We start from the raw sequence: 24,119 nt of genomic DNA, 5'->3' as shown, positions 1-24,119 counted from the left end.
GTGTGTGTGTGTGTGTGTGTGTGTGTGTGTGTGTGTGTGTGTGTGTGTGTGCGTGCGTGCGTGCGTGCGTGCGTGCGTGAGTGCGTGCGTGTGCGCGCGACTGTGCGTGTGAGCGTGCGTGCGCGCGTTTTACATAGTACTATCCTTGTGGGCACCAAACGACAGGGACGTCGCTGACGATTTGGTTGCTCTACTCGCATATATTTGTGCTTTTTGCAAAAAGGGTGTTAAGTGTGCCATTAAGGCATCACGTTCCTGAGCCAATGCATATGCCCAACACCAGGGTCTACATTTCTAGTATAGCATAGCAAACTTCAGAGACCACCTCCAACCACTGCATCGGTGCAGGTTATTGCATACAAAAGCAAATAGCTTTTCGACATTTGGAATCATTTAAATACATTTCCCTGTACAATATGTATTCAAATTTGTCTTGGTGCACAGATGTACTGTGATTGGAAAACATCTTGTCAGGAGTGGGATTTGAACCCACACCTCCACTGGGAGACCAGAAGTCCTGTTCATTCGTATGGAAGCTAACTAATCTTGAGTCTGGCGCCTTAGACCACTTGGCCATCCTGAGTACTTCATGGATATGATTTAAATGCATACTGAGTTTCATTTATGTAGACCTAAGCATAGAGTTCCAATTTTGACACACAAGATAGATGGACAAGAAACTATACAAAGGTATACATTCATTTCCTTCATGTGAATGAGATGTCTGAATATTTGAGGTACAGTTTGCTTATTCGTGTACTGTATGTGATATAATGTTACACATGCATTCTGGCAGTCTGCGTTTTTAACGCAACATGCTGCTGCTTCCTGCATTATGTGCAAATTGGAAACAGGTGCTACGCAGGGCTGTTGAATGACTTCCAACGAGCGCTTCCAAACTCCTACACTTAGAAATTACCTGCACAGAATTTCTTGAGAGAAAGTGGCTCATATTACATGTGTACGGTGGATTTTTATGAAACAAACACTGCAGATTGAAAGAGGATAATTCAAGCTTTCCGTACAGCTGCAATGTTGGTGAGTTTAACGTTTAATACAATCAGATCTGACTTTTTGGGCTGTCAATGGCTTCTGTTGCAACTCTAGATTCAACCCATTTGCAACTTTGCTAACCTAACACAATTTATTCAGGGCATGCTTTGGTCTCCCAAAACAATCTGTTCACTTACACTGGGATTTGAATTGTGAACCCATGATCTTTGGGACGTGAACTGTAGCAAAATAAGTATGCTCCCAACGTTTCTGTTATTTGGATCAGAAATGTTGCCATCGCTATCCAATGAAAATGGCCTGGGAACTGTCGGGGGTGTGTGGTCATTTGCCCAACTGGTGTAGTAAAAATCACACACGTGTGAAGTGAGGGGCGCTCTTAGCATGCCGACACATATGCCGTAAATTCTCCATTCATTGTCAATGGCATTTAATGTTTGTGTTAGGACAAAAGTCGACACTATTAGCTGAATATAGCTGAAAATAATGTAGCCGGTCTACCTCATCAATCCCAATGCAATTCAGTTATTTGCTCTCCTCTGACACGCCTGTTCCAAATAGGCCATCGATGTACCATAATTAGTTCAAAATGTCGAAAGCTGTAAATTATTGATGATTAGGGAGCAGCACATCTCCAATCAACTGGCTTTCATCCGTTGCTTTTTAACCCATTTTGGGCGGGAACCCCTTTTGGTGTTAGCATTATGTTACACTTTAGCTATTGAAAAATAGCAGACCTACAAGCTCGTAGCGCGGCACCGAGTGCCGCGCTACGAGCTTGTAGGTCTGCTATTTTTGAAAAATCGTGAAAATGTGGCGCAAATCTTTGAATATATTCTTTCAGAGCGAATGTTTTTTAACTCAAAGCTTTGCTTCCGAGAGGTTCCTGGAATAACATATTTTCAGATGGGGGTCCGCGGCCAATTACATATCATTTTTGGGGTCCTTGACATGAAATATTGAGCACCACTGACATAGAAACATAGGTTTTCAGAAAACGTTTAGGCCTAAATGGGTTAAAAGACAGCTGGTGCTCTGAGTCTCTCTGCAAACAGCCATCTCTGCTGTCGATGCCACCAGAGGGTGTGTGCGCTGAGGGATACACAAGTAAACTGGGTTAATAAACTCCATGCACATATACTGTAGGAGTGTAGGTGAATGTTTATAGGAATAATATTCTAGACCAAATTATTCTTAAGAAGTGTGATCGGCTCATTATGGTCATGAAATATTGTTTTCGGAAGCTTTCTTTGTTTCTTTTTAGTAATTTTTTGGGTGAATTTTCTCAGCCTTTATTTGATAGCTATACAGTGGAGAGAGAGAAAGAGGAAAGAGTATAGGGGATTGTCATGCAGCCAGGCCCAGTGGCACGGGGTGGGAGCCAAGATGATGATGATGATAATAATAATAGCTATAAAAGTCGCAATTTTGAAAAATTGCAAAGTGTGGTTGCCGCAGTCGCGTACATAGGCCCCTCCCTCCCACTTGACTCTTGAAAAGTAATTTGAAGATTTCTATAACGCTTGAACAGTTTGGTCTTGTGCACCTGCAAGGGAATTTATGTCTTTATAAACGATTGTAAAACATAAGATTGGTTACGTAACCAACAACAGCCAATTAGCTACTACAAACGTTATGCAAAGCTCGGCCAATCACAGCGGAAGTTAGGTAGGTTACTCGGAAAAATAATAATAAAGTGTGACAATAACTATAATGTTATAAACACTAATAATAATAATAATGGGCTAATAATAACTAGAAATGCACTCTGTCGAGGTGTTGACTTGCGCCTTGCACACAAGACCTTAGTTGACCTTAGTAACCTTAGTTACGTCACCATCAACAGCCAATAAGGGACCACCATTCTTACCCCGACATACATACATACATACAGTACGTACGTACGTACGCACATACATACATACATACATACATACATACATACATACATACCCAGCCGATCACCAAACGTACCTCAGGTACGTCATCAGCCAATCCCTGCTTGGCAACTCGGACAACACTGACATACAACCGGCATACGCAGCCGGTTACAGTACTTGCACTGCTTGCGCAAGTAATAATAATAATAATAAAATTCACAACACTATAGTGCATCGATCAGTTTTCTAGTGCTAATATTACAGTGCAGTATAGTAGCAAAGCAAAGTTACTATATTTACCCAGGGTAACTGGACTAAGCATCAGATACTTGTTTACAGCCAGGCCCTGCTCATAGAACATTTCATGGTAGTGGTTCAATGCCTTGCTCAAGGGCACTTCAGCGGTGGTCATTTTAACGTGCCGGTCCGGGGATACGAACTGGGGACCTTCCGGTATCAAGACCGCTCCGCAAACCGTTCGGCCACCGCTGCCTCACAGCTGGCTGACCCACTCACTGTCAGGTATTGGAGCCATTGTGGTATGACGTTATGAACCCTTGTTGCCTACCCTACCTCAACATACGTTTTCAATTAACAGCGTGAGCTCTTTGCCGTCCGTCTTGTTGAGTTTAATGTGTGCTAAATTGCATGCCGTACCAGAAAAGTCAAGAGACTTAATTCATAAAAACCTGCCAATCATGCCATATATGATTGCACTAATATGGGATAATAGCAACCTAGTGGTTTTCCACCTCCATCTCAGGTACTTAAGAGCAACAAGGAAGGAGGGCCATAACTAAGGCTTTCTATATGGGCTCCTGCTTTTACAGGAAGCTGAAGTACAATGTAATCCAGGGGGCTGATAATAGAGGAACTGTCTGTACTTTTTGCTCTTAATCCATTCTGGGCGGGAACCCCTTTTGGTGTTTTAATGTTAATGTATTATGTTATACTTTAGCTATTGAAAAGTAGCAGATCTACAAGTTCATAGTGCGGCACTCGGTGCCGCGCTATGAACTTGTAGGTCTGCTATTTTTCGAAAAATCGTGAAATTGCGGTTTACGAAATTACGTTTTTTTACTGCTGGAACAACATATTTTCAGATGGGGGTAGGAGGCCAAATACATATAATTTTTGGGGTCCTTGACATGAAATAGTTTGAGCACCACTGACATAGAAACATAGGGTTTTTCTGAAAACTGTCATGATTTAAAAGACATTTTGTAGAATCGAGCTCAGGTCTAAATGAGTTAAGACTCAATTACAGGTCAAGTGCACTTCATGGTGGGCCATGTAATGTTCTTCAAGAGCTTGCACTTAAGCGGATGGAAGAAAAATTGAGGAGCCGTTTTGAGTCCATGTCCTGGTTACATAACTGCTCATAACAGAGATTGAATTCATTTATAAATAACCACATTTATTTGAATTATGTAAAAATGTTGAGGCTGAACCCATCTTATTTGAAAATGTGCTCAAACCAGCAAAGTGAGAAATGCAATGTACAGTATAGTCTACCTTTGCCACTATATCTACAAAATTGTCAGTTTATCCCATTAGTGTGACAATACTACCATCTAGTGGTAGATTATAACAACAACTGGCAGTGACAACCACCACGCATTATATTTATGACAGTTCTGTAAATGTAATGCAAAGATGGTGATATAACTGATATTTTGACTTGATAACGACATTTTTGTCGACATAATATGACTCTTTTACAACTGTATAGGCCTACTGTACTGTAACCTTTTATAGTGTGACATTTGTTGCTTCTATAGGATGACGTAAGGCACAAACAAGGGACTAAATTCTTTTCGCTCCTATGCCACTAAAATGTGGAACGCCCTACCAACTGTCATTAAGACATGCGAATCCCTTGACTCTTTCAAAACCGCTCTCAAAGGGCACCTACGGACGGCTGCAATTCGAAACTGGCCCCTGTAAAATCGGAATCCCTCAAACACGAACGCAATGACAACACAAGAGACGGTCGCGGCCACACAGCCAACTCAAGGTATGGCCACTGAGCCAACTTGGGGACCCAACGCAAGGACAACACAAGAGATGGTCACGGCCACACAGCCAACTCAAGGTACGGCCACGGAGCCGACTTGGGGACCCAACGCAGCTCCTCCAAGGAAAACAAACAATTTAACGGAGCTGAACGTGAATCCCCCCCCCCCGCCCCCCCTTTTTTTTCCCCTCACTGTATATTTTTCTTTTCCCTTTTTACCTCCTTTTTGATGAATTCTTTTTTGATGAATTCCTGTTCTGTCTATAGAAGTGTCTATTTGTACGTCTCTAAATGTTTTGATGATTTGAACATGGTGGACCCTGTTGGAAACAAGTGTAATGCTTAATTGGGTCGTCCACTCACAGTTAACAGCCTTTGTATTGAGTTTGTGCTTGAAATGTACTGTAATTCTGCAAACTGTTAATAAATTCTTCAATCAATCAATCAAAACGTACAGCATACAGTACATGAAGTAGGCTATGTTATTCTTTTGATGCCTTGGTTTAGGTTATTACATGCGCAAGCAGAGCGCGCAAGTATTGTGGTCGGCTGGACCGAAAATGGTATGTATGTATGTAGCCTACAGTATGTATGGTATGCGTGGTATGGTGGTTGATTGGCTGTTGATGGTGACGTAATTAAGATATGTTTCAATGTTGGGTGGGTAAAAGGTAACGTATGTATGTGTGTGTGTGTGTGTGTGTGTGTGTGTGTGTGTGTGTTTATGTATGTATGTGTGTGTGTGTTTATGTATGTATGTGTGTGTGTGTTTATGTATGTATGTATGTATGTATGTACATGCGTGCGTGCGTCTAATATCACAAACCACTGGACCGATCAGTGCCAAATTGCTCGTGCATGCATGGCCAATAAGTACATTTGAATATTTGTCTCATCTTTTTTTTGTGAATAGTTTTAACACTTTGTGTGTGAATTCCTAGTCTCAGATCCACCATACTGTCGATATAATGACATTTGATTTTGATGTTTCCCAAACAGTGAGTCGGGCCCGATCTTTGAATCGCGGACCAACAGGTCGCGAGTACATGACATTTTTTTCCCGTTTCCTACACACTAAAAGTATGTGGGTCTTGAGCTAAAAAGTTTAGGAACCACTGGGATCACGCTGGCCAAGACCTACGCTGTAGAGTGTATCAGTGGACATATGTATATAATATCGACCTACTGTCTGTATACTGGAGCCTACTGCCTGTGTACTGGAGCCTACTGTCTGTATACTGGAGCCTACTGTCTGTATACTGGAGCCTACTGTCTGTTTACTGGAGCCTACTGTCTGTATACTGGAGCCTACTGTCTGTTTACTGGAGCCTACTGTCTGTATACTGGAGCCTACTGTCTGTATACTGGAGCCTACTGCCTGTGTACTGGAGCCTACTGTCTGTATACTGGAGCCTACTGTCTGTATACTGGAGCCTACTGTCTGTTTACTGGAGCCTACTGTCTGTATACTGGAGCCTACTGTCTGTATACTGGAGCCTACTGCCTGTATACTGCAGCCTACTGCCTGTATACTGGAGCCTACTGTCTGTATACTGGAGCCTACTGTCTGTATACTGGAGCCTACTGTCTGTATACTGGAGCCTACTGTCTGTATACTGGAGCCTACTGTCTGTATACTGGAGCCTACTGTCTGTATACTGGAGCCATACTGGAGCCTACTGTCTGTATACTGGAGCCTACTGTCTGTATACTGGAGCCATACTGGAGCCTACTGTCTGTATACTGGAGCCATACTGGAGCCTACTGTCTGTATACTGGAGCCATACTGGAGCCTACTGTCTGTATACTGGAGCCTACTGTCTGTATACTGGAGCCATACTGGAGCCTACTGTCTGTATACTGGAGCCTACTGTCTGTATACTGGAGCCTACTGTCTGTATACTGGAGCCTACTGCCTGTATACTGGAGCCTACTGTCTGTATACTGGAGCCTACTGTCTGTATACTGGAGCCATACTGGAGCCTACTGTCTGTATACTGGAGCCATACTGGAGCCTACTGTCTGTATACTGGAGCCTACTGTCTGTATACTGGAGCCATACTGGAGCCTACTGTCTGTATACTGGAGCCTACTGTCTGTATACTGGAGCCATACTGGAGCCTACTGTCTGTATACTGGAGCCTACTGTCTGTATACTGGAGCCTACTGTCTGTATACTGGAGCCTACTGTCTGTATACTGGAGCCTACTGCCTGTATACTGGAGCCTACTGTCTGTATACTGGAGCCTACTGTCTGTATACTGGAGCCATACTGGAGCCTACTGTCTGTATACTGGAGCCATACTGGAGCCTACTGTCTGTATACTGGAGCCTACTGTCTGTATACTGGAGCCATACTGGAGCCTACTGTCTGTATACTGGAGCCTACTGTCTGTATACTGGAGCCATACTGGAGCCTACTGTCTGTATACTGGAGCCTACTGTCTGTATACTGGAGCCATACTGGAGCCTACTGTCTGTATACTGGAGCCTACTGTCTGTATACTGGAGCCTACTGTCTGTATACTGGAGCTTACTGTCTGTATACTGGAGCCTACTGTCTGCCATTAGAAAACAGACCTGAAATGACTGCCGCCGAAGTGAAAACATTGTGAAACTGACTTACGTGGCTGGTTAAGACTGATGAGGTTAGGGGACTCACGTGGCCGGTTAAGACTGATGAGGTTAGGGGACTCACGTGGCCGGTTAAGACTGATATGAGGTTAGGGGACTCACGTGGCTGGTTAAGACTGATGAGGTTAGGGGACTCACGTGGCTGGTTAAGACTGATGAGGTTAGGGGACTCACGTGGCCGGTTAAGACTGATATGAGGTTAGGGTACTAGGGTAGGGGACTTACATGAGCGGTTAAGACTGAGGTTAGAGTTAGGGTTAGATTTAGGGAGTAACAGTCTGACAACGCGACCAACGCCACGTGGGATGTCTCTGTGTGTCCTAATCGCATGCAGCCAGTATGCTCCTGTATACATGCAGTAGGTCTTGATAGGTAACCTACTGGTTGATATCGGTTGATTTTCATTCGAATGGGGTTGTTTACTTTGCCCACCACTGGTGAAGAGGTATTTCATACTCACAGTCCTCCCCTGGAATGGTGTTGTGGTTCCATGGGGCTTCCTGTCATGGGATACCACCCTGGCCCCTGCATCTAAACTAAAGAATCTGTTGTGGTTCCTCCATAGTGACGCTGGCTGCGGCTCTGCAACGAGACCCACTCCTGGCCTGTGGTAGTACTGCGGCTGGCTGAGGCCAAGCTGGGAATATCGGAGGGACTGGGGACTGATGTGTGGAAGGTGTGTGACCCGGGGAAGTGTCTGGCTTGAGGGTTGGGGTCACTTCTGACCTCGTCGGGGGCGCCGTCGCCGCTCTCCTGCGAGTGCCATGTGCAATGAGACTGCTCGCCGCGAGACTGCTGCTTGTGAAAGTCGTGCATGTAGAGCACATGCGTGCTCATCTCGGCGGAGGAGGCGTACTCCGACAGAACGGAACTGATCGTCTGTCCCTCCCACGCACTGCCGCCCGAGTTGATCATACGTGCATGGGCCCCAGAGTCCGCCATTAATGGCCCGCTGGTGTCTCTGGTGGGGCCATGAGCGTTGAAGCTGCCTCTCGGTAGAAGACTGCTGCTGTCTGGCGAGAGGGGGCTCAAGGCCCTCTCATCAATGCTGACAGCAGCGTGATTGGCCAAAGAGCCGTCCGAGCCAGAATGAACAGAAGCTAAGGTGGTCGAGCCTGCCAAGAGGTTGGAAATGAGACTCCTCGGCTCAGACTGGGACAGTAGGGTGACTGTGTGTGGGTCTGCCTCTCTCTGGACCCGCTCTTTGAACTGACTGATGAATTGTTCAGACTCGTGGGGAGGCTGCCACCGGGGGTTGGTAGTGGCAAAGTGCATCAGAGACAGCTCCGTCTTCCCGCCCTCCACCTGCTGGTGAAAGGAGGCCTCCGTCGTCCCTCCCGACATCCACGCAGGGTGTCCGTGCCGCCTAACGTCCATCTCAGAAAAGGAGCAAACGTCTCCGAGCCCGACCACCTCCACGGTGAAGTTCCTGAAGAAGTCGACGATCTCCAGGGACTTCCTCCTCAGGGAGAAGATCAGGATGAAGGGGGTCACTACTGGACTGACCAGCTCCTCCAGGATAATGACGGCCTTGTACTGGAAGAGCAGACAGAACTGGCGACGGGTCTCGTGCCTGTGCGCATTCCCCTGCCAGTGGTCCGGGGCGTAATGGATGTGTGCCAGTACCACCCTCAACAGCTGCTCGGGACACAACACCTTGTGCTTGTGCCGAATTAATGACCTGCAGACACTGACGCACACCCCGAGCAGCGTGATGGCGGAGAGGACATATTCCACCTGTAGAACGTCCTCGTCGTAGATGGTCAAGATGACAAGAACAGCCAGGAGAGAGCCGGCGAAGAACGCTATGTTCTTGGCCACCACAGACATCAGTGGGGACTGAAAACAGTTCAAATACTTGGATGAAGCCTCGTATGCCTTGCCGAGACGCGACGCGAGCTCGTGGTCCAGCTCGTTGAAGTGACGCAAGTTACATCGACCGTAGAGAGACCAGCTCCTGGCTCCCAAAGAATCGGGCTGCCGCATGATCACCCCGGTGTAATTAAAAAAGGCATAGAGAAACTGCCACACCAGAATGACCGGACAGAGCACGAGATTGGCGATGCTGATCCACAATATACGAGAAGCCAGCTTATCTGCCAGCTCCAGCCGGTCACCTCCTCTCTTGTACTCTCGCTTCAGACTCCACTCGCTCTCAAACAGGGAGCCCGGCCCCCAAAAGAAGATGAGCTCAAAGTTGTACCGGAGACCGCACGTGTAGAACGCAATCTCTCCGAGCAAAGGAGGTCGGAAGCACACGGGAAGCAGAGACCTGTTCACCATGGCGACCATGTAGTTTTCGAAGCGGAGGATGCGGTGGTAGATGTCCAGTTCCGACAGCTCCTTCTTGGAGATGCACATCTGGTGTTCCTTCTGGACCTCCATTATCCTGGCCTGGACCTCCTGCCACCTTACGGAGGTCAGCTCCGACATGGGCATCCTGAGAGCACCGACGTAGAAGGACCTGATCCGCCAGTAGCGGCAGACGTTGCAGGCGAACTTGAGCAGCCGGTGCAGCCAGAACGCGGCGGAGATCGCCAGCACAAATATAACGAGCCGGCTGTTGCGGATACGAGCGCCGCAAACGTCAGCGGGGAGGACGGCGTCGACCAGGGTGACTTTAGAGGAGCCCGCCGTGTGGTTCACAACGTGCTTGTTGGTGAAGAGGACGTCGTAGTCCACGCAGTAGAGCAGGAACAGCGTGAAAGCGACCACAAATGGCAGCCGAACCAGCTCAAAGATCTCCCCCAGCAGCATGCAGGCGAATCCGTTCTTCTGGTGCAGGTTGTAGACCCTCCGGAAAAACAGATCCAGGTTTTCTATGTGATGCCATTGGGATTTGTCCTCGTCTGCCTCGTGCAACAGCAGGTTCTCGTCTCCCGGTGGTGGGGAGTGTGCCATGATAACAACTTCAGTCGCACCGAGCAGCCAAGTATGCTGCTACAGACTCGACGTACCAGCTCTGCTGTTTATGCAGCATTCTGAGCCGAGAGCAACACCATTGCTACCTTCCCCTCTATTGAGAATAAAACAACGTATTATAGAAGATTTGTTTTTGCATATACCTGACAATGTTACGGTTGTGAGGATACCTTGTGTTGGTTTTTAGCTTAATTTACAATACTGAATTCCTACTGAACTTCCAGTTTCCCCTATACATGTATATTATAACAAGACGAGTTGAGGCTGGACCTCTTTTTAAATGGCCGCTCTTATGGCATCTTCACACCTTAAATAGATTGACTTGCAGTGCTCTGACCTGACATCACACACAGCGCATACAGTTGGCATGCATGCCACACGTGCCTACCGCAACGGTCTTGGTATGCACGTGGGGCGTGTGGCGTGTGGCGTGCACACTGACACGTTTTTATGCCCAAATATGGAGATGGCTGAGTCGACGTTACAGTACTGACGCCTCCACATACTCTGATAATAGATATACTGCTTGCCAAAATTAGAATTTGTTGAAAAATAAATCCCGTGTGAACTGACGCCCACTGTGGCTGCCACATGACATCACTAGTGGGGTCCTGGTTTTTTCTTTCCAACATTAAAAGTCCATAGACTTAGCTGCCATCTAATCTAACTATAAAATGCACCAAGTCTCTGTGTGTGTGTGTGTGTGTGTGTGTGTACGTACGTCTGTACATCTGTAATCCACGTAACTCGAGAACCGTTCGCCCCACCGACTTCAAATTCGACACACGCGCTCCACACCCCCACATGGGGTACATTTCCCGGTGTCGAGTCGGTCGGACCCACTGTTGTCCAGAACCGCCCCAAAAGGACCTCTGCCCTTGTTCTGGACAGTGTCCACATATGGAGCTGGCCTGTTCTGACATCATTCTGATGTCTGCATACAGTGCATAAAGACTCCATATTTGGGCATGCCTGACAAAAAACTCCATATATGGGCATTAAAGGGACACGGACATAATATCTGGGCATGCATTTCCAACTTGCATCGTTCCAAGTAGGCCAGTGCCCAACGGTCTAGAGGCTCCAACGGTCACCGCTCTAGTATGACGTAATTCTGAAAGTGTTGGAGGGTCTAGTGGCCCTCAGAAATAACACCCATGTGAAATGAGCGCGGTGCCTTTTACCATCATGATGATGTCACTGCATGACAGTAACCTATAGAGCGTCGCAGTCCCGCCTCCTACCCTGGACCAGGAAATGATTCTCCGTTAATTTTCCTCATAGACATTTCAGAAAGTATTTATTTAAAGACGTTTACGCCGCGGACAAAGCCAACTCGAGTCGTGACAAATCATGACAACAAACACAATTTTTTGGGCCTAACAAATAATTAGAAAGAATAAAAAAACGGCAGGTTACAACACTTTTTTTGTTGTTTTTCTTCTTTGTAATTATTTGTTTGGTCCAAAATATTGTTTGTGTTGTCATGAGTTGTCACGACTCGAGTTGGCTTTGTCCGTGGCGTAACCGTCTTTAAATAAATACTTTAAGAAATGTCTATGAGGAAAATGCATTGGGTTTCATTTCCTGGTCCAGGGTAGGAGGCGGGACTGCGACGCTCTATAGGCTAACTGTGCAGACTAATAGACGGATGCTATGCTTCATTATAGGGATGCAACATTCATAGATTTTCATGGTACAATTAGCCTGAGGAACTTAGTAGTAGTTTTTCCTGTTGTTTTATTGACAGATGCCGTGTAGAGAGGAAACACTGTCTGCTTTGGGATTCCGATTATTACTTGCGCAAGCAGAGTGCGCAAGTACTGCGATCGGCTGGGTATATGTATGTCGGTGTTGTCCACCGGCCAATAAGGGACCACCATTCTTGATGACGTAACTATGGTAACTAAGGTACGTATGTATTTATGTCGGGGTAAGAATGGTGGTCCCTTATTAGCTGTTGATAGTGACGTAACTAAGGTACATAACTAAGGTATGTTTCAAGGTTGGTATAAGGACAATAACAGGTCTAAAGGATTTAGAACAGCAGTTGTAATAGACATTAGTTAGTAGCAGTACTTGTGTGCTCTGCTTGCGCACAAGTAGGCCATGTATGGCCTACTTGTGTGCAAGGTGCAAGTTGGCACCTCGTTTCTAGTTTTTTCCTGTTGTTTTATTGACAGGTACAGTGTAGAGAGAGAGGAAACACTGTCTGCTTTGGGATTACGATTATTACACTATTATTATAAAATGAACACGGTGTAATCACATGAGCATGATAGTCCGGCAGCCGGGGGCGTGGAGTGGGAAATTTGGTATATCGTTTTTAATTTTATTGGCCTAAAATATAATATCCATGGCAATCCACGCCTTTATATCCTCCAGACTGGATTATTGTAACTCTCTTCTCTCCGTCATTGACCAGGCATCACTCAAGCGTCTGCAGTTGGTGCAAAATGCGGCTGCTCGCCTCCTCACCGGCACAAAAAAGAAAACGCGAGCACATAACCCCAATATTAGCTGCACTGCACTGGCTCCCTGTCACTTTTAGGATAGATTTTAAGAATATTTTGTTTACTTACTTTACTCCATCTGACTGGAACAACCTTCCACTTTCACTCAGATCAACTACCTCTCTAGGCCGCTTCAGGACTTCCCTATATTCACATCTCCAAAGAACCTGTTCATGCTTCTAATACTATACTTACTCACATGTTTACTTCTTCGACACAGGTTATAGTACTGTTTTTCTCTATTTCCATATATAAACGAGTTGGGGGTCAGGGGTGGGGTGGGAGAAGGGGAGCAAGCTAACTGTACCTGTATGTGTATGTCCTGTGTATTTGTACTGTATGTGATGTTGTGTCTTTAGTACTGTGTACTTGCACTGCTGTAATGTTGTATTTTGTATGTATAGGACCCCCTCTAAAACGAGATGCTGCATCTCAAGGGGCCATCCTCTCAATAAAGTTCAAAGTTAACTTATAAATCCCTGCACGGCCTGGCCCCTTTATATTTATCAGAACTCTTAGACCCCTACACCCCACCAAGGGCACTGAAGTCAGCTGACAAAACTGCTCGTGAAGGTTCCCGTGATGAACCATAAGGAGTAGAGGGGCGACCGTGCCTTTGCGACTGCTGCTCCTATAGGCTCTGGAACAGCCTGCCCTTATATATAAAAGATTATCTGGCTTTTAACTGTTTTAATTTTAATTGTTTGTGTTTTGTTTGTTTGTTTGTTTATTGCACTGTTGTTGTTGCACTATTGTTGATGTTTTTTTTATCTCACCCTGTACAGCACTTTGGTCAATTTCAATTGTTTTAAATGTGCTCTATAATTAAAGTTTGATTTTATTTTATTTTATTCATGAATCCACCTGCTGACCGACTTATCAGCATTGAGTAATTATTATATTTTTCATTTTTTATATGGGGTTATATGTGACCTATATAAGGGAACATTTTCAAATTTTTAATTATGCTTTAAGTAGCATGTGACGTGTCAAACTAGGGGGTTTTCATGATTCTGAATCCATTGCAAGCATTAGTTTTGCATGGAAAACACTGTCTTCACAAATGTGATGAGGTCATCACATTTGGGCACATTTGGGAAAGTGGCTATGGCCGAATTTAGCTGAGTGTTTTTCGTGCAAAACGAATGCTTAGAATAGAAACACCATAGTTTGACACGTCACATGCTAATTAAACTTGTATTTTTTATATATAGGTTGTAATAACCCCCTATAAAAGAAACTGCTCCATTCCGACAGCCGGTGGATTCATGAATGTACGTATATAGACTATATTTTAGGTCAATTAATACAATTAAAAACTACATACCAAATTTCCCACTTTGAACAAAAAAGCCCATTGGCTGCCGGACTATGAGGGTTTTTAGTAGCTCCGCCAAAAGATTGTCTGTGACCATGTTAACATTAACTGTTAACTGTTCAATCTAGTTCGTGAGGAGGCAGGACAGCATGCATGGCCACACTGAAGACTCTTTCTGAAAGCACGCTTGTAGTTAGTAATTTAATTTGAATAATTTAGTCCCCACTTTGGGTATTTTTGTCACTGAACATTTGAGAGATGTCTCCTCTGCATTTAACCCACCCAACCCAACCCATGCTCATCCATCAGCAGCAGTGTCTAGCTGGGATACAGTGATTGCTCTCCTCTAGCAATCTTTATTTTATTTTATTTATTTTCGGGGTGCCACGATAGCTGAAAGGTTAGGGTGCATGGTTAAAGGTTAGGTTCGACTCCCAGCCAGCCACCCGGACGCTTAATCTGCTGTGCCCTGTTCTCCGTCCACCTTTCCTGACTCTCTCGCTCACTGTCGCTGTCGGAATAAAGCAGAAATGTAAAACAAAAAAGTACATTATCCTTTCTGATGTCGATGAGCGACCGGTCTGTCTTCCTTGGATAGCGATTTGCTTTAAAGATGTAGTGCCACAATGTTTGTATTTTTCCAGTTTTTCATGTGTCTATGAGGTGACAGTACTTCATTAGACACCCTGGAGTCATTTTTATGTGCAATGGTGTATTAACTTTGTATTTAGGGTTTCTTCCTGGAGGCTGAACCCTTGACAGTCAAACGGGCCAATGAAATAAACAGTAATATAGTGACATCACACTATCAGTCCCTCCCCTAACCCCTCCCCCTTTATCATACAACTACAGCTGTGGGTGCAGCTTCAGTTCAGGTGGATCACCACCCACCAGGCAAACCAGGCATACTTAATGAACTGGTGGGCGTGTCCACATAAAAGCATGATTTTAACAAATACTGTACACTTTTTGGAAAAAGTTCTTCCTCCTTATATTATAATAATACCCGATGATCATGTTTTAGGGTGGAAAAAAATCGTGGCATCTTTAACATTAACCCAGACAGCTACTGATGGAGGCTTGTTGCATCATCATCACTCACCGCATGCCTTGACCGTTCCAAACCTCTAGACTTCACCAAATATAGCAGATCTACCAGCTCACAATGTTGTGAGCTTTTAGATCTATTGTAGGCTAGTGTTCCCCATCCCAACATCCAAGTGGTTAAACCCTCCTTAAAACGTGGGATTCACAACACGTTATTATGTTGATGAGAACATTCTTCAGTTCCTGTGAAGAATGCAGTAAACGGGTCTTCTCTGATCACCCCTTATATTTGTTTAGTGTTCAATTTCCTGTTTATTTATTTTTTAATGTGTTGCATATATGAATCAAGATCAACTTAATCATTCTCCTAGGGGGAACATTGTGTATTGTGTCATTATTGATCTCCCTAGGGGAAAATAACCTTAATCCTTTCCATAGTGTTTTTAATTATTTGGTTCAATTTGGTTCAATAAACTCCAGGATCTCTTTAGTACAGGAAATCTATGGAAAATACAGGATCAACCTCAAACTAATTGCAAAATAAATCCTGAATAACAGAAAAAAAGTACAGTATGGCCACCATAGACATCCTATATAAGGCAAATATTTTCTAGATTTCCTTTTGCTTTAAGTAGCATGTGACATGTCAAACTAGGGTGTTTTCATGATGCTGAATCCATTCCAAGCATTAGTTTTTTGCACAAAAAAACTCCTTGGGCTAATAACGGCCATAGCTGTCATCACAATGTGGCTATGGCCAAATTTAGCCCAATGAGTGTTTTTATGCAAAACTAATGCTTGGAATGGATTCAGCATCATGAAAACACCCGAGTTTGTTTCTTTTGCAATTAGTTTGAGGTCAAATTACAGAGACCACGTCTCTCTCTCATCTCTTGCAGTTCCTCAATATCCTTCTTCAGTTTGGCATTCTCCTCCATCAGCTTATTCTCCCTCTGCGCCAACATCATCAGGGCACTGTGGTCCGGCGTCTTGTCCATGGGCTGAGCCAGGACTATCTCCGCGGAGTCACATTTCAAGACGTCCAGCACGGCGGCATTTGAACCATTTTGAATGGGGGAAGGACACGGCGAGGATTTAAAGCCAGCGTGGAACTCCTTTTCGGCGTCCGGACTCCTGCGGGACCTCAGCGTCTGCAGGCGCTCGATGCACTCCGTCACGCTGCACTCCACGTGCGGCGTGTTGTTGTCCCGCGTGCGCACATTAACGGTGTCGCTCGCCTTCTCCTTCTCTCCCACCACCAGGATGAAGTTGTACTGGGCCAGCTCTGCGTTTCGGATCTTCTTCTTGAAAATGCACCCGGGGTCCAGGTCTACGTCGGCCATGAAACCGCTGCTGTGGAACTCCTGATGGACCTTCTGGGCATACTCGTCGCACGCGCGTCCCACAGGCACGACCATCACTTGGCGGGGGGAGAGCCATAGAGGCCATTTGCCTCCATAGTATTCGGTCAGAGTGGCGAACATCCTTTCCACTGATCCCAGGATGGCTCTGTGAATGATCACCGGCTCCTTGTTCTTCCCGTCGTCGCTGACGAATTTGAGATTGAAGCGTTTGGGGAGCTGGAAGTCCAGTTGGATGGTGCCACACTGGTGGTATCTACAGGTGGCGTCTTTAATCTGAACGTCAATCTTTGGTCCATAGAACGCTCCATCGCCAGGGTTTTCAACCCACTCCTGCCCAAATTCATTGAGACTGTCTCTCAGTTTCTCCTCTGCCTGGTCCCAGACCTGAGGGTCTCCGATGAACTTCTCTGGCCGTGTGGACAAGTTGAGTTTGAATGTCAGTCCAAACACATTGTACACGGCTTGTAGGAAGTCCAGGCAACCTTTGATCTCTCCCTCAATCTGTTCCATGGAGCAGAAGATGTGAGCATCATCCTGCTGGAAGCGGCGAACCCGGGTGAGGCCCGTCAAGGTTCCTGTCAGCTCATTCCTGTGTAGGACGCTGAAGTCAGCCAGGCGGATGGGCAAATCTCTCCAGGAGCGGGACTGATGGCCAAACAGCAGACAGTGACCGGGGCAGTTCATGGGTTTGAGGGCAAAATTCTCCTTCTCCACCTCAAAGGAGAACATGTTCTCGCTGTAGTTCTCGCTGTGGCCGGAGAGCTGCCATAACTTGTTGTTGTAGATGCTGGGCGTTTGCACCTCCTGGAAGCCCCTCTTCCTGTATTCACTTCTGATGAAGTCCAACAGGGTGTTGTAGATGAAGCACCCTCTGGGCAGGAAGAAGGGGCTCCCTGGGCTCAGGTCGTGGAAGAAGAACAGCTCCTGCTCCCGGCCTAGTTTACGGTGGTCTCTATTCTTTGCATCCTCCTGGAGTGTCTCCCACTCTTTGAGCATCTTGGGGTCAGGGAAAGAGATTCCATAGATTCTCTGGAGGCTTTCCATGTCAGCCTTTCCCTCCCAATAACTGGATGAATTCTTGTGAATCTTCAGGGCCTTGATCTTTCCGGTGTGTCTCACATGAGGTCCTAAGCACAGGTCAATCAATGGACCACACCTGTAAACCGTAGTAGTAGGGGTAGTGACTTTCTCGTTCAGAATGCGACACTTAAACTTGTTGTACTTGAACATTTCCAAGAGGGTCTCCTTCTTAATCTCCAGCCTCTCAAAGGGTTGCCTCTCCTTGATGATCTTCTTGCACAAGGTCTCCAAACAGGCAAAGTCACCACTTGAGATGTACTCGTTGTTGTCGAGGTACATGTCATAGTAGAAACCGGTGTCGATGGGTGGACCATAGCAGAGGCAGCCTCCGTAGACCCGCTCCATGGCTTCACCCATGATATGGGCACTGGAGTGCCAGTACACCGCTGTGGCTTCCTCGTTATCAAACTTGAGCAGCTCCAGGCTACAGTCATTCTCCAGCGGTCTGTCCAAGTCCCACAGAGAGTTGTCCACTTTAGCGATCACCGCGTCCTCGGCGAGACCTTTGCTGATTTTGCACGCCACCTGGTACGGCGTGATCTTCCAGGACTCGCCATCCACCACCTTCCCATCGGGGAGGGTCACCTTGATGGGGAGAGAGGCTTTCTCGGCCCTCTCGGCCAACAGGGCATTGTGTTCCGCTTTCAGCTTCGTGTAGAGAGACAAGCGCTCCCCAATATACTGAGGCGGTGGCATCAACTCAGCCCGGACTCTAGAGTCTTCTGCAGCAACTTTGGCCTTCTTCTTGCCTCCAACATTACCACCTCCGACCTTTTTGCTTACATCTACATGAAGCTCACTCATTTTGTCTGCAGGGAAGACGCATTCTTCTTCAGACATAATGAATAATAATAAAAAAGCTATCCCGCAAGGGTAGATAACTGTGTTAATGTAGTGACTGCATTGGCACCATGACATCATAGTACTGACATCACACTCCTCCATATATGGTTGGCAGTCCATTGGGCCGACTATTGTACGAAATACGTGCTTTTTGTTTGTTTTGTAAACGCCATTGACAATGAAGGGAAAATGTACATGTCTTGCCCTAGCCTAGCCCCTTAGATGGCACATTATGTAGACTTGGATAGTATTTTAAACAGACTTATAGCTTGTTACGTAGACAGCTCTGGAATTGCACTTTATGTAGTCATAGCACTTTATAGTACACATGTATAATATATTATATAGTATAGTATGTATAGTTTACATAGATACTCCACTGTTACGTTCTTAGTCTACGCATGATTCATGATAACTACTTTTTATATATGTGATGTATGCCATGCTTTTGTTATTGCTTAATGTAAGTCGCTCTGGATTAAGAGCGTCTGCTAAATGCCTAAATTGTACATCATAATGTGCCATTTACGTCATATTGTCTCTTTATTGTTAATGGCGTTTAATGTTTGTGTTTGCACTGTTTGTTTTACATCACCATTACATCACCTAATCAACATGAGTTAGACTTTAATATACTACTTTTCAAATGTTCGTCTTGAAGGCCCAATGGCACTTATTGGCCCCCCACATAGGCCCTTATTGCCCCCCCCGTAAGCCCTTATTTGCCCCCCCCCCCCATCTGCACGTGTGTGTGTGTGTGTGTGTGTGTGTGTGTGTGTGTGTGTGTGTGTGTGTGTGTGTGTGTGTGTGTGTGTGTGTGTGCGTGTGCGTGTGTGTGTGTGTGTCATCTCCAAGGGAGAGTGGGGTGTGACGGCTGAACAGGAGGCAGAGGAGAACAAGAGGAGGCAGGACTTCCAAGACACCATACCAAAGATGCCCTCCCAGCTCCGCATCCTCACACACTTCTACCAGGTATAGGATGGATGGATGTTTGAATGCATGACTGTACAAAGTGGACAGTATTCACGCCTAACAGGTGAATGAAGGAATAGTATACATTCCTTTTGCCGGGGAATTCTTCATAATAATGGCACTAGAGTGTCAACAGATGAGGCAGATTTTACTCTAAAAAGGCCATTCCATCTCCCGTAACGGAACGGAAGATTACGGAAGGCGTAATCTTCCGTTCTTACCTCACGCACAAATAAAGGTGTTTATATTCCAAACGCGATGCTTCCTGACAGAACATTGTCCTTTTGGTCAAGACCATGGAGAGCTCCTATAGATTTAGAGTTATGAACCATTCTAATGGAGCCGTAAGTGAACGGCAGTGCACATACACAAGGAGTACGCTGAAGAAGGAAAGGCCAACACAAAAAAAAAAAAAAATCTTTCATATCAATATAAAAAAGACCTAAAGACACCTATACACGTCCAAGGCATTAAACGTGTGCAATATATTATGGTTTACAATGAGAGGTGATTGAAACTTTCTCTCATCTTTCTCTCCCTCGCTTATACTGTCCTTTAACCAACGCTGTCCTCTTCCCTTTCTCAGGGTACGGTCCAGCAGTTCTTGGTGTTGCTGATGACCAGCACAGATGAGAGTCTGCGTTTCCTGAGCTTCAGATTAGACTTCAATGAACACTACAGGTCAGAATTCAAACGGGACGAGCAGCATCTGTAGTGGCTTAAACATTAAGACCTGCCAGTTGCCCATGTGTGGTTTAAAGTTTAAACCATACATGGGCAACTGGCGGCCCGGGGCCACATGCGGCCCCACCCTTCACTAAATGCGGCCCACAGGTTAATATCGTAATACTGATATAGTATTGATTTTCTATAGGTGCCACGAGGGGCGACGCTCCTCAAACATCTGACAAATCAACCCAGCCCGGTTGTCGATCCCGCTGATGTCGGGACCCTGACGCCACTACGAGGCTGTACATAATGCTGCTGACCTGTTCTCACGGAGGACCAGGGGACTATGACATCACATCAGGAAAGCCCAGAGTGTCCGAAAAACAGGCCTGCTGAGTAAGACGGCCTGGCACTCCACGCATGGGTGTTTAAATATGAACTTTGATGGACCGGGCGGTAGCTCTTTAAGATGCCCCACGTGTTTAGCACTGCTCTCCAGAGAGCAAACCCCCAAGTTCATCAACTGGCCCATATAGAGCGGCGCAGTCCCGCCTCCTACCCTGGACCAGGAAATGATTCTCCGTTCATTTTCCTCATAGACATTTCAGAAAGTATTTATTTAAAGACGTTTACGCCGCGGACAAAGCCAACTCGAGTCGTGACAAATCATGACAACAAACACAATTTTTTGGGCCGAACAAATAATTAGAAAGAAGAAAAAAACGTCAGGTTACAACACTTTTTTTGTTTTTTTTCTTCTTTGTAATTATTTGTTTGGTCCAAAATATTGTTTGTGTTGTCATGAGTTGTCACGACTCGAGTTGGCTTTGTCCGCGGCGTAACCGTCTTTAAATAAATACTTTAAGAAATGTCTATGGGAAAAATGCATTGGGTTTCATTTCCTGGTCCAGGGTAGGGGGCGGGACTGCGGCGCTCTATAGTGGACATTGATTAGAGAGGAACCGATTTGAATTGCCTTCTTGGAGAGGCCTAAGCTCCCAGGGTCCAGGCATGCCTTAAATTAGAATCAGAAAAAGAGAATAAAAGCCTTCCCAGCTCCGCATTTAGGCCTATATATATATATATATATATATATATATATATATATATATATATATAAATTATATATATATAGGCCTAGCCGCCTATATATATATATATATATATATATATATATATATATATATATATATATATATATATATATATATATATATTCCTCAGCCTAGTATGAAAGTCTGTGAAAGATTCCACGTAAATTGCACGCTGCCTTCGTGATTTGAAATTGTCTCCATGTCTTGTGTAATGTGTTACATCCACACTCTGGTTTAAACTAAGCAGAATTGTCTCCGTAATTGTATTTGACGAGCAGGTTGTCCAATAATCCATTGGTCGGTGGTTTGAATCCGGCTCCTCCTGTCTACATGTCAAAGTGTCCTAGGCAAGACACTGAACCCCTAATTGCTCCCAATGTGCTGGTTGGTGCCTTGCATGGCTTCTGCTGCAATCTGTATGACTATGAATGTGTGTGTGAATGGGTGAATGTAATGCGCTATGACTTGTAAAGCGCCTTGGTTAAAGTCTATTTCAGTTGCTTCACAATGTAATTTTTGACGTGGCCCACATTCAACACACATGGCTTTTCCATTAAATAAACTTGAGAAAATAAATAGTTAAAACTATATATATTTTTTCAATAACTTTGACAGTATTCAGTGCAACCTGTCATCTTCCTGGTTAGACACAACTTTTATAGAGTGAGTAACCTATAGCCGGTCTATATTATCTGGTTAGCCCATACTGTTCCCCAGGTAACTCCAAAATATCCCCCACTCCTATAATCACACAATACCATTACCTAAACCCCTACCATATGTATGCACCCTCAACACATACATTACAGTTAGCCATGTAGGCCTATGCCATTTAGCTTACACACACATGATTAAATTCATTATAGTCCACTCCAACCGGAACTAATAAAAGGGGTGCGTATACCCGAAGGGAACTCTTTTGCCCGAACACTACACACCCACTGTGGAAGGAGGATGAGAACCTTTTAAGGCTTTTATTACTCTATGATGAGAACAGACAGAGGTACGCTTAGACATCAGATTTACATTCCTTCTTCACAAGTCTTACCATTATGCTGTACTGTTTAATCGTAAACTAATGTGCCTTATCTGTTCATATAGGTGTATGATGAGATCGGCACGTCCGCACCTTCAAAGAAATGCAAAGACAACTCGGCGTCGATCCCCCCTGCATAACTCTGAGCTGCCTGCACCCCCCTTAGTTTCAATAAATGCATTTGTTACATTCTGTCTTTATTTACTCTATACCGGTCCATACCTATGCTATGCAGAGCTGTGCTAGGTAGCCGCCGTTACAGTCATGCACATAAGGCCCATATGAAAATGAGATGTGATCCAAAGTCCAGAGAATAATTTCCTTATTTCACAGTTTATAATTTCACTGAAATTGCTTTAATTGTAGAGTTGTAGTAGCAGACTCTAAAATTGATGACCGCTTGTCCTCAAGTCCGCAAGTTTGAATTGCTAAATGTAATACATGGTTTCAAGCGCCAGAGGGTAGCATTGGCTACCTATACCATACTGTGTGGCATTTGTTTAGGTGCTATATTACATTATATCGGCAATTCGGCATTATATAATATACTGGTAGGCTATTATAATATTGGTACTTGGTCCCTTCCATATATTCGCTGAAAATGGCAGATCAGATGTAGGCTCAAATGTTTGTTTCTCCTGTTTAGACATGTAAGTAGGCTAAGGCAAGCACATATTTTGTTAAACACTGTAATGATTATATGTGGGTTATTTATGCTGTAAATTGAATTGTATTTCTGTGGTTTAGGTTCAAATAAAGTCCAAAACACCAACCCTGTTGCTGTGGGCTAGTCACATGACAACTCCAGAAAGCAGGATGTAATTTGTTTGATTGAGAACATGCAGGCTCAGAAATGTTTGTTTCAGGATCAGAAATGTTTGTTTGTTTAAATTGTTTCTCCTGTTAGACATTATCAGTAAGTACATATGTTGTTAAACACCTTAGTAATTATTCAATGATTATATTTGGGTTATTTACGCTGTAAATGTAATTGTATTTCTGCTGTAAATGGGTAAACTGGCCTTAGTTGGGCTCCTTATAGGCTACACTTAATCCTATAGGTATCGATCTGTATGATGAGTAACCTGCTGGAAGGGAAACATAACTTAAAAAGTATGTTATAAATACAGTACACTTGTTTGCCTTCTACCCTTGTAAAAGAAAACAGTCATCATAATTATCATTAGCCTACTAATAATTTCATGATGTAGCCTACAGTATGCTTATTTTTGAGTGGTGTAAACAGTAAACCACTCCTACAACTGGCTTTGTTAGTTTACGTGTCTGTCTGTCTGTCTGTCTGTCTGTACCAAAAAATGAGCACGGTTGCTATGGTCACCCAGTTCACACGGGTGTGATTTTTCTAATTCAATTGAACCTTTTCAATGAAATCCTGCCAACATCACATGCAGAAAGGTGTCACTTTTTAAAATTCCTACATTGACATCGGAATAGTATATGAAGTTATGATATACTATGTCATTAAGTTGTAAAAAACTATAGTTAGTATTTAGTACAGTGCTCTATAGTTAAAAAAAAGAAAGGCATACAATGTCACAATGTGTTATTCTTGTTAGCCTAAATTGTTCACAGCACAGATGTTTTGATTGGTGTTTGTTGAAATAAATACATGAAATGTAAGTGGTTGGATTCAATTTTCATCCCGGGTCACTCAGACAGAATGCAGTTCACAATATGGGTCTCAGCCTATAATTGATT

General features: G+C 44.6%; 3 protein-coding genes across 4 annotated transcripts; 1 reads left to right on the top strand and 2 right to left on the bottom strand.

The window, feature by feature from the left end:
* Window positions 1–923: 923 nt before the first annotated feature.
* On the top strand, window positions 924–23,557 carry LOC306916959 (gamma-tubulin complex component 3 homolog). 2 transcript variants are annotated; one of them, XR_013789067.1, is made up of 5 exons: window positions 924–1,038; window positions 19,485–19,601; window positions 20,188–20,282; window positions 20,476–20,666; window positions 22,466–23,557. XR_013789067.1 is itself a non-coding variant. In XM_079495060.1 (4 exons), exons 1-4 carry the CDS (start codon window positions 1,033–1,035, stop codon window positions 20,507–20,509), a joined length of 252 nt encoding a protein of 83 aa, XP_079351186.1. In that variant the 5' UTR covers window positions 924–1,032; the 3' UTR covers window positions 20,510–20,781. The 2 variants fall into 2 exon arrangements, 1 of the variants encoding a protein (XP_079351186.1); XM_079495060.1 differs by lacking the exon at window positions 22,466–23,557 and having other exon boundaries at window positions 20,476–20,781.
* Window positions 8,074–10,443, bottom strand: LOC306917134 (autophagy-related protein 9A-like; the record flags this gene model as incomplete). The annotated part of the gene is made up of 1 exon (XM_079495267.1): window positions 8,074–10,443. The coding sequence occupies one exon, from the start codon at window positions 10,441–10,443 to the stop codon at window positions 8,074–8,076; it is 2,370 nt and encodes a 789-aa protein (XP_079351393.1).
* Window positions 15,520–18,626, bottom strand: LOC306917133 (threonine--tRNA ligase 1, cytoplasmic-like; the record flags this gene model as incomplete). Its single annotated transcript, XM_079495266.1, has 2 exons — window positions 15,520–15,529; window positions 16,240–18,626. 2 exons carry the CDS (start codon window positions 18,624–18,626, stop codon window positions 15,520–15,522), a joined length of 2,397 nt encoding a protein of 798 aa, XP_079351392.1.
* Window positions 23,558–24,119: the final 562 nt, after the last annotated feature.

The sequence above is a fragment of the Electrona antarctica genome (genome assembly GCF_951216825.1).
Source record: "Electrona antarctica genome assembly, chromosome: 24".
NCBI lineage: Eukaryota > Metazoa > Chordata > Actinopteri > Myctophiformes > Myctophidae > Electrona > Electrona antarctica.
This window is presented reverse-complemented; position numbering and strand designations above follow the sequence as displayed.

Coding starts and splice junctions, on each gene's coding strand:
- LOC306916959 (XM_079495060.1), top strand. Junction 19,602..20,187: donor TCCTCACACACTTCTACCAG/GTATAGGATGGA, acceptor TCCCTTTCTCAG/GGTACGGTCCAGCAGTTCTT. Junction 20,283..20,475: donor GACTTCAATGAACACTACAG/GTCAGAATTCAA, acceptor GATTTTCTATAG/GTGCCACGAGGGGCGACGCT.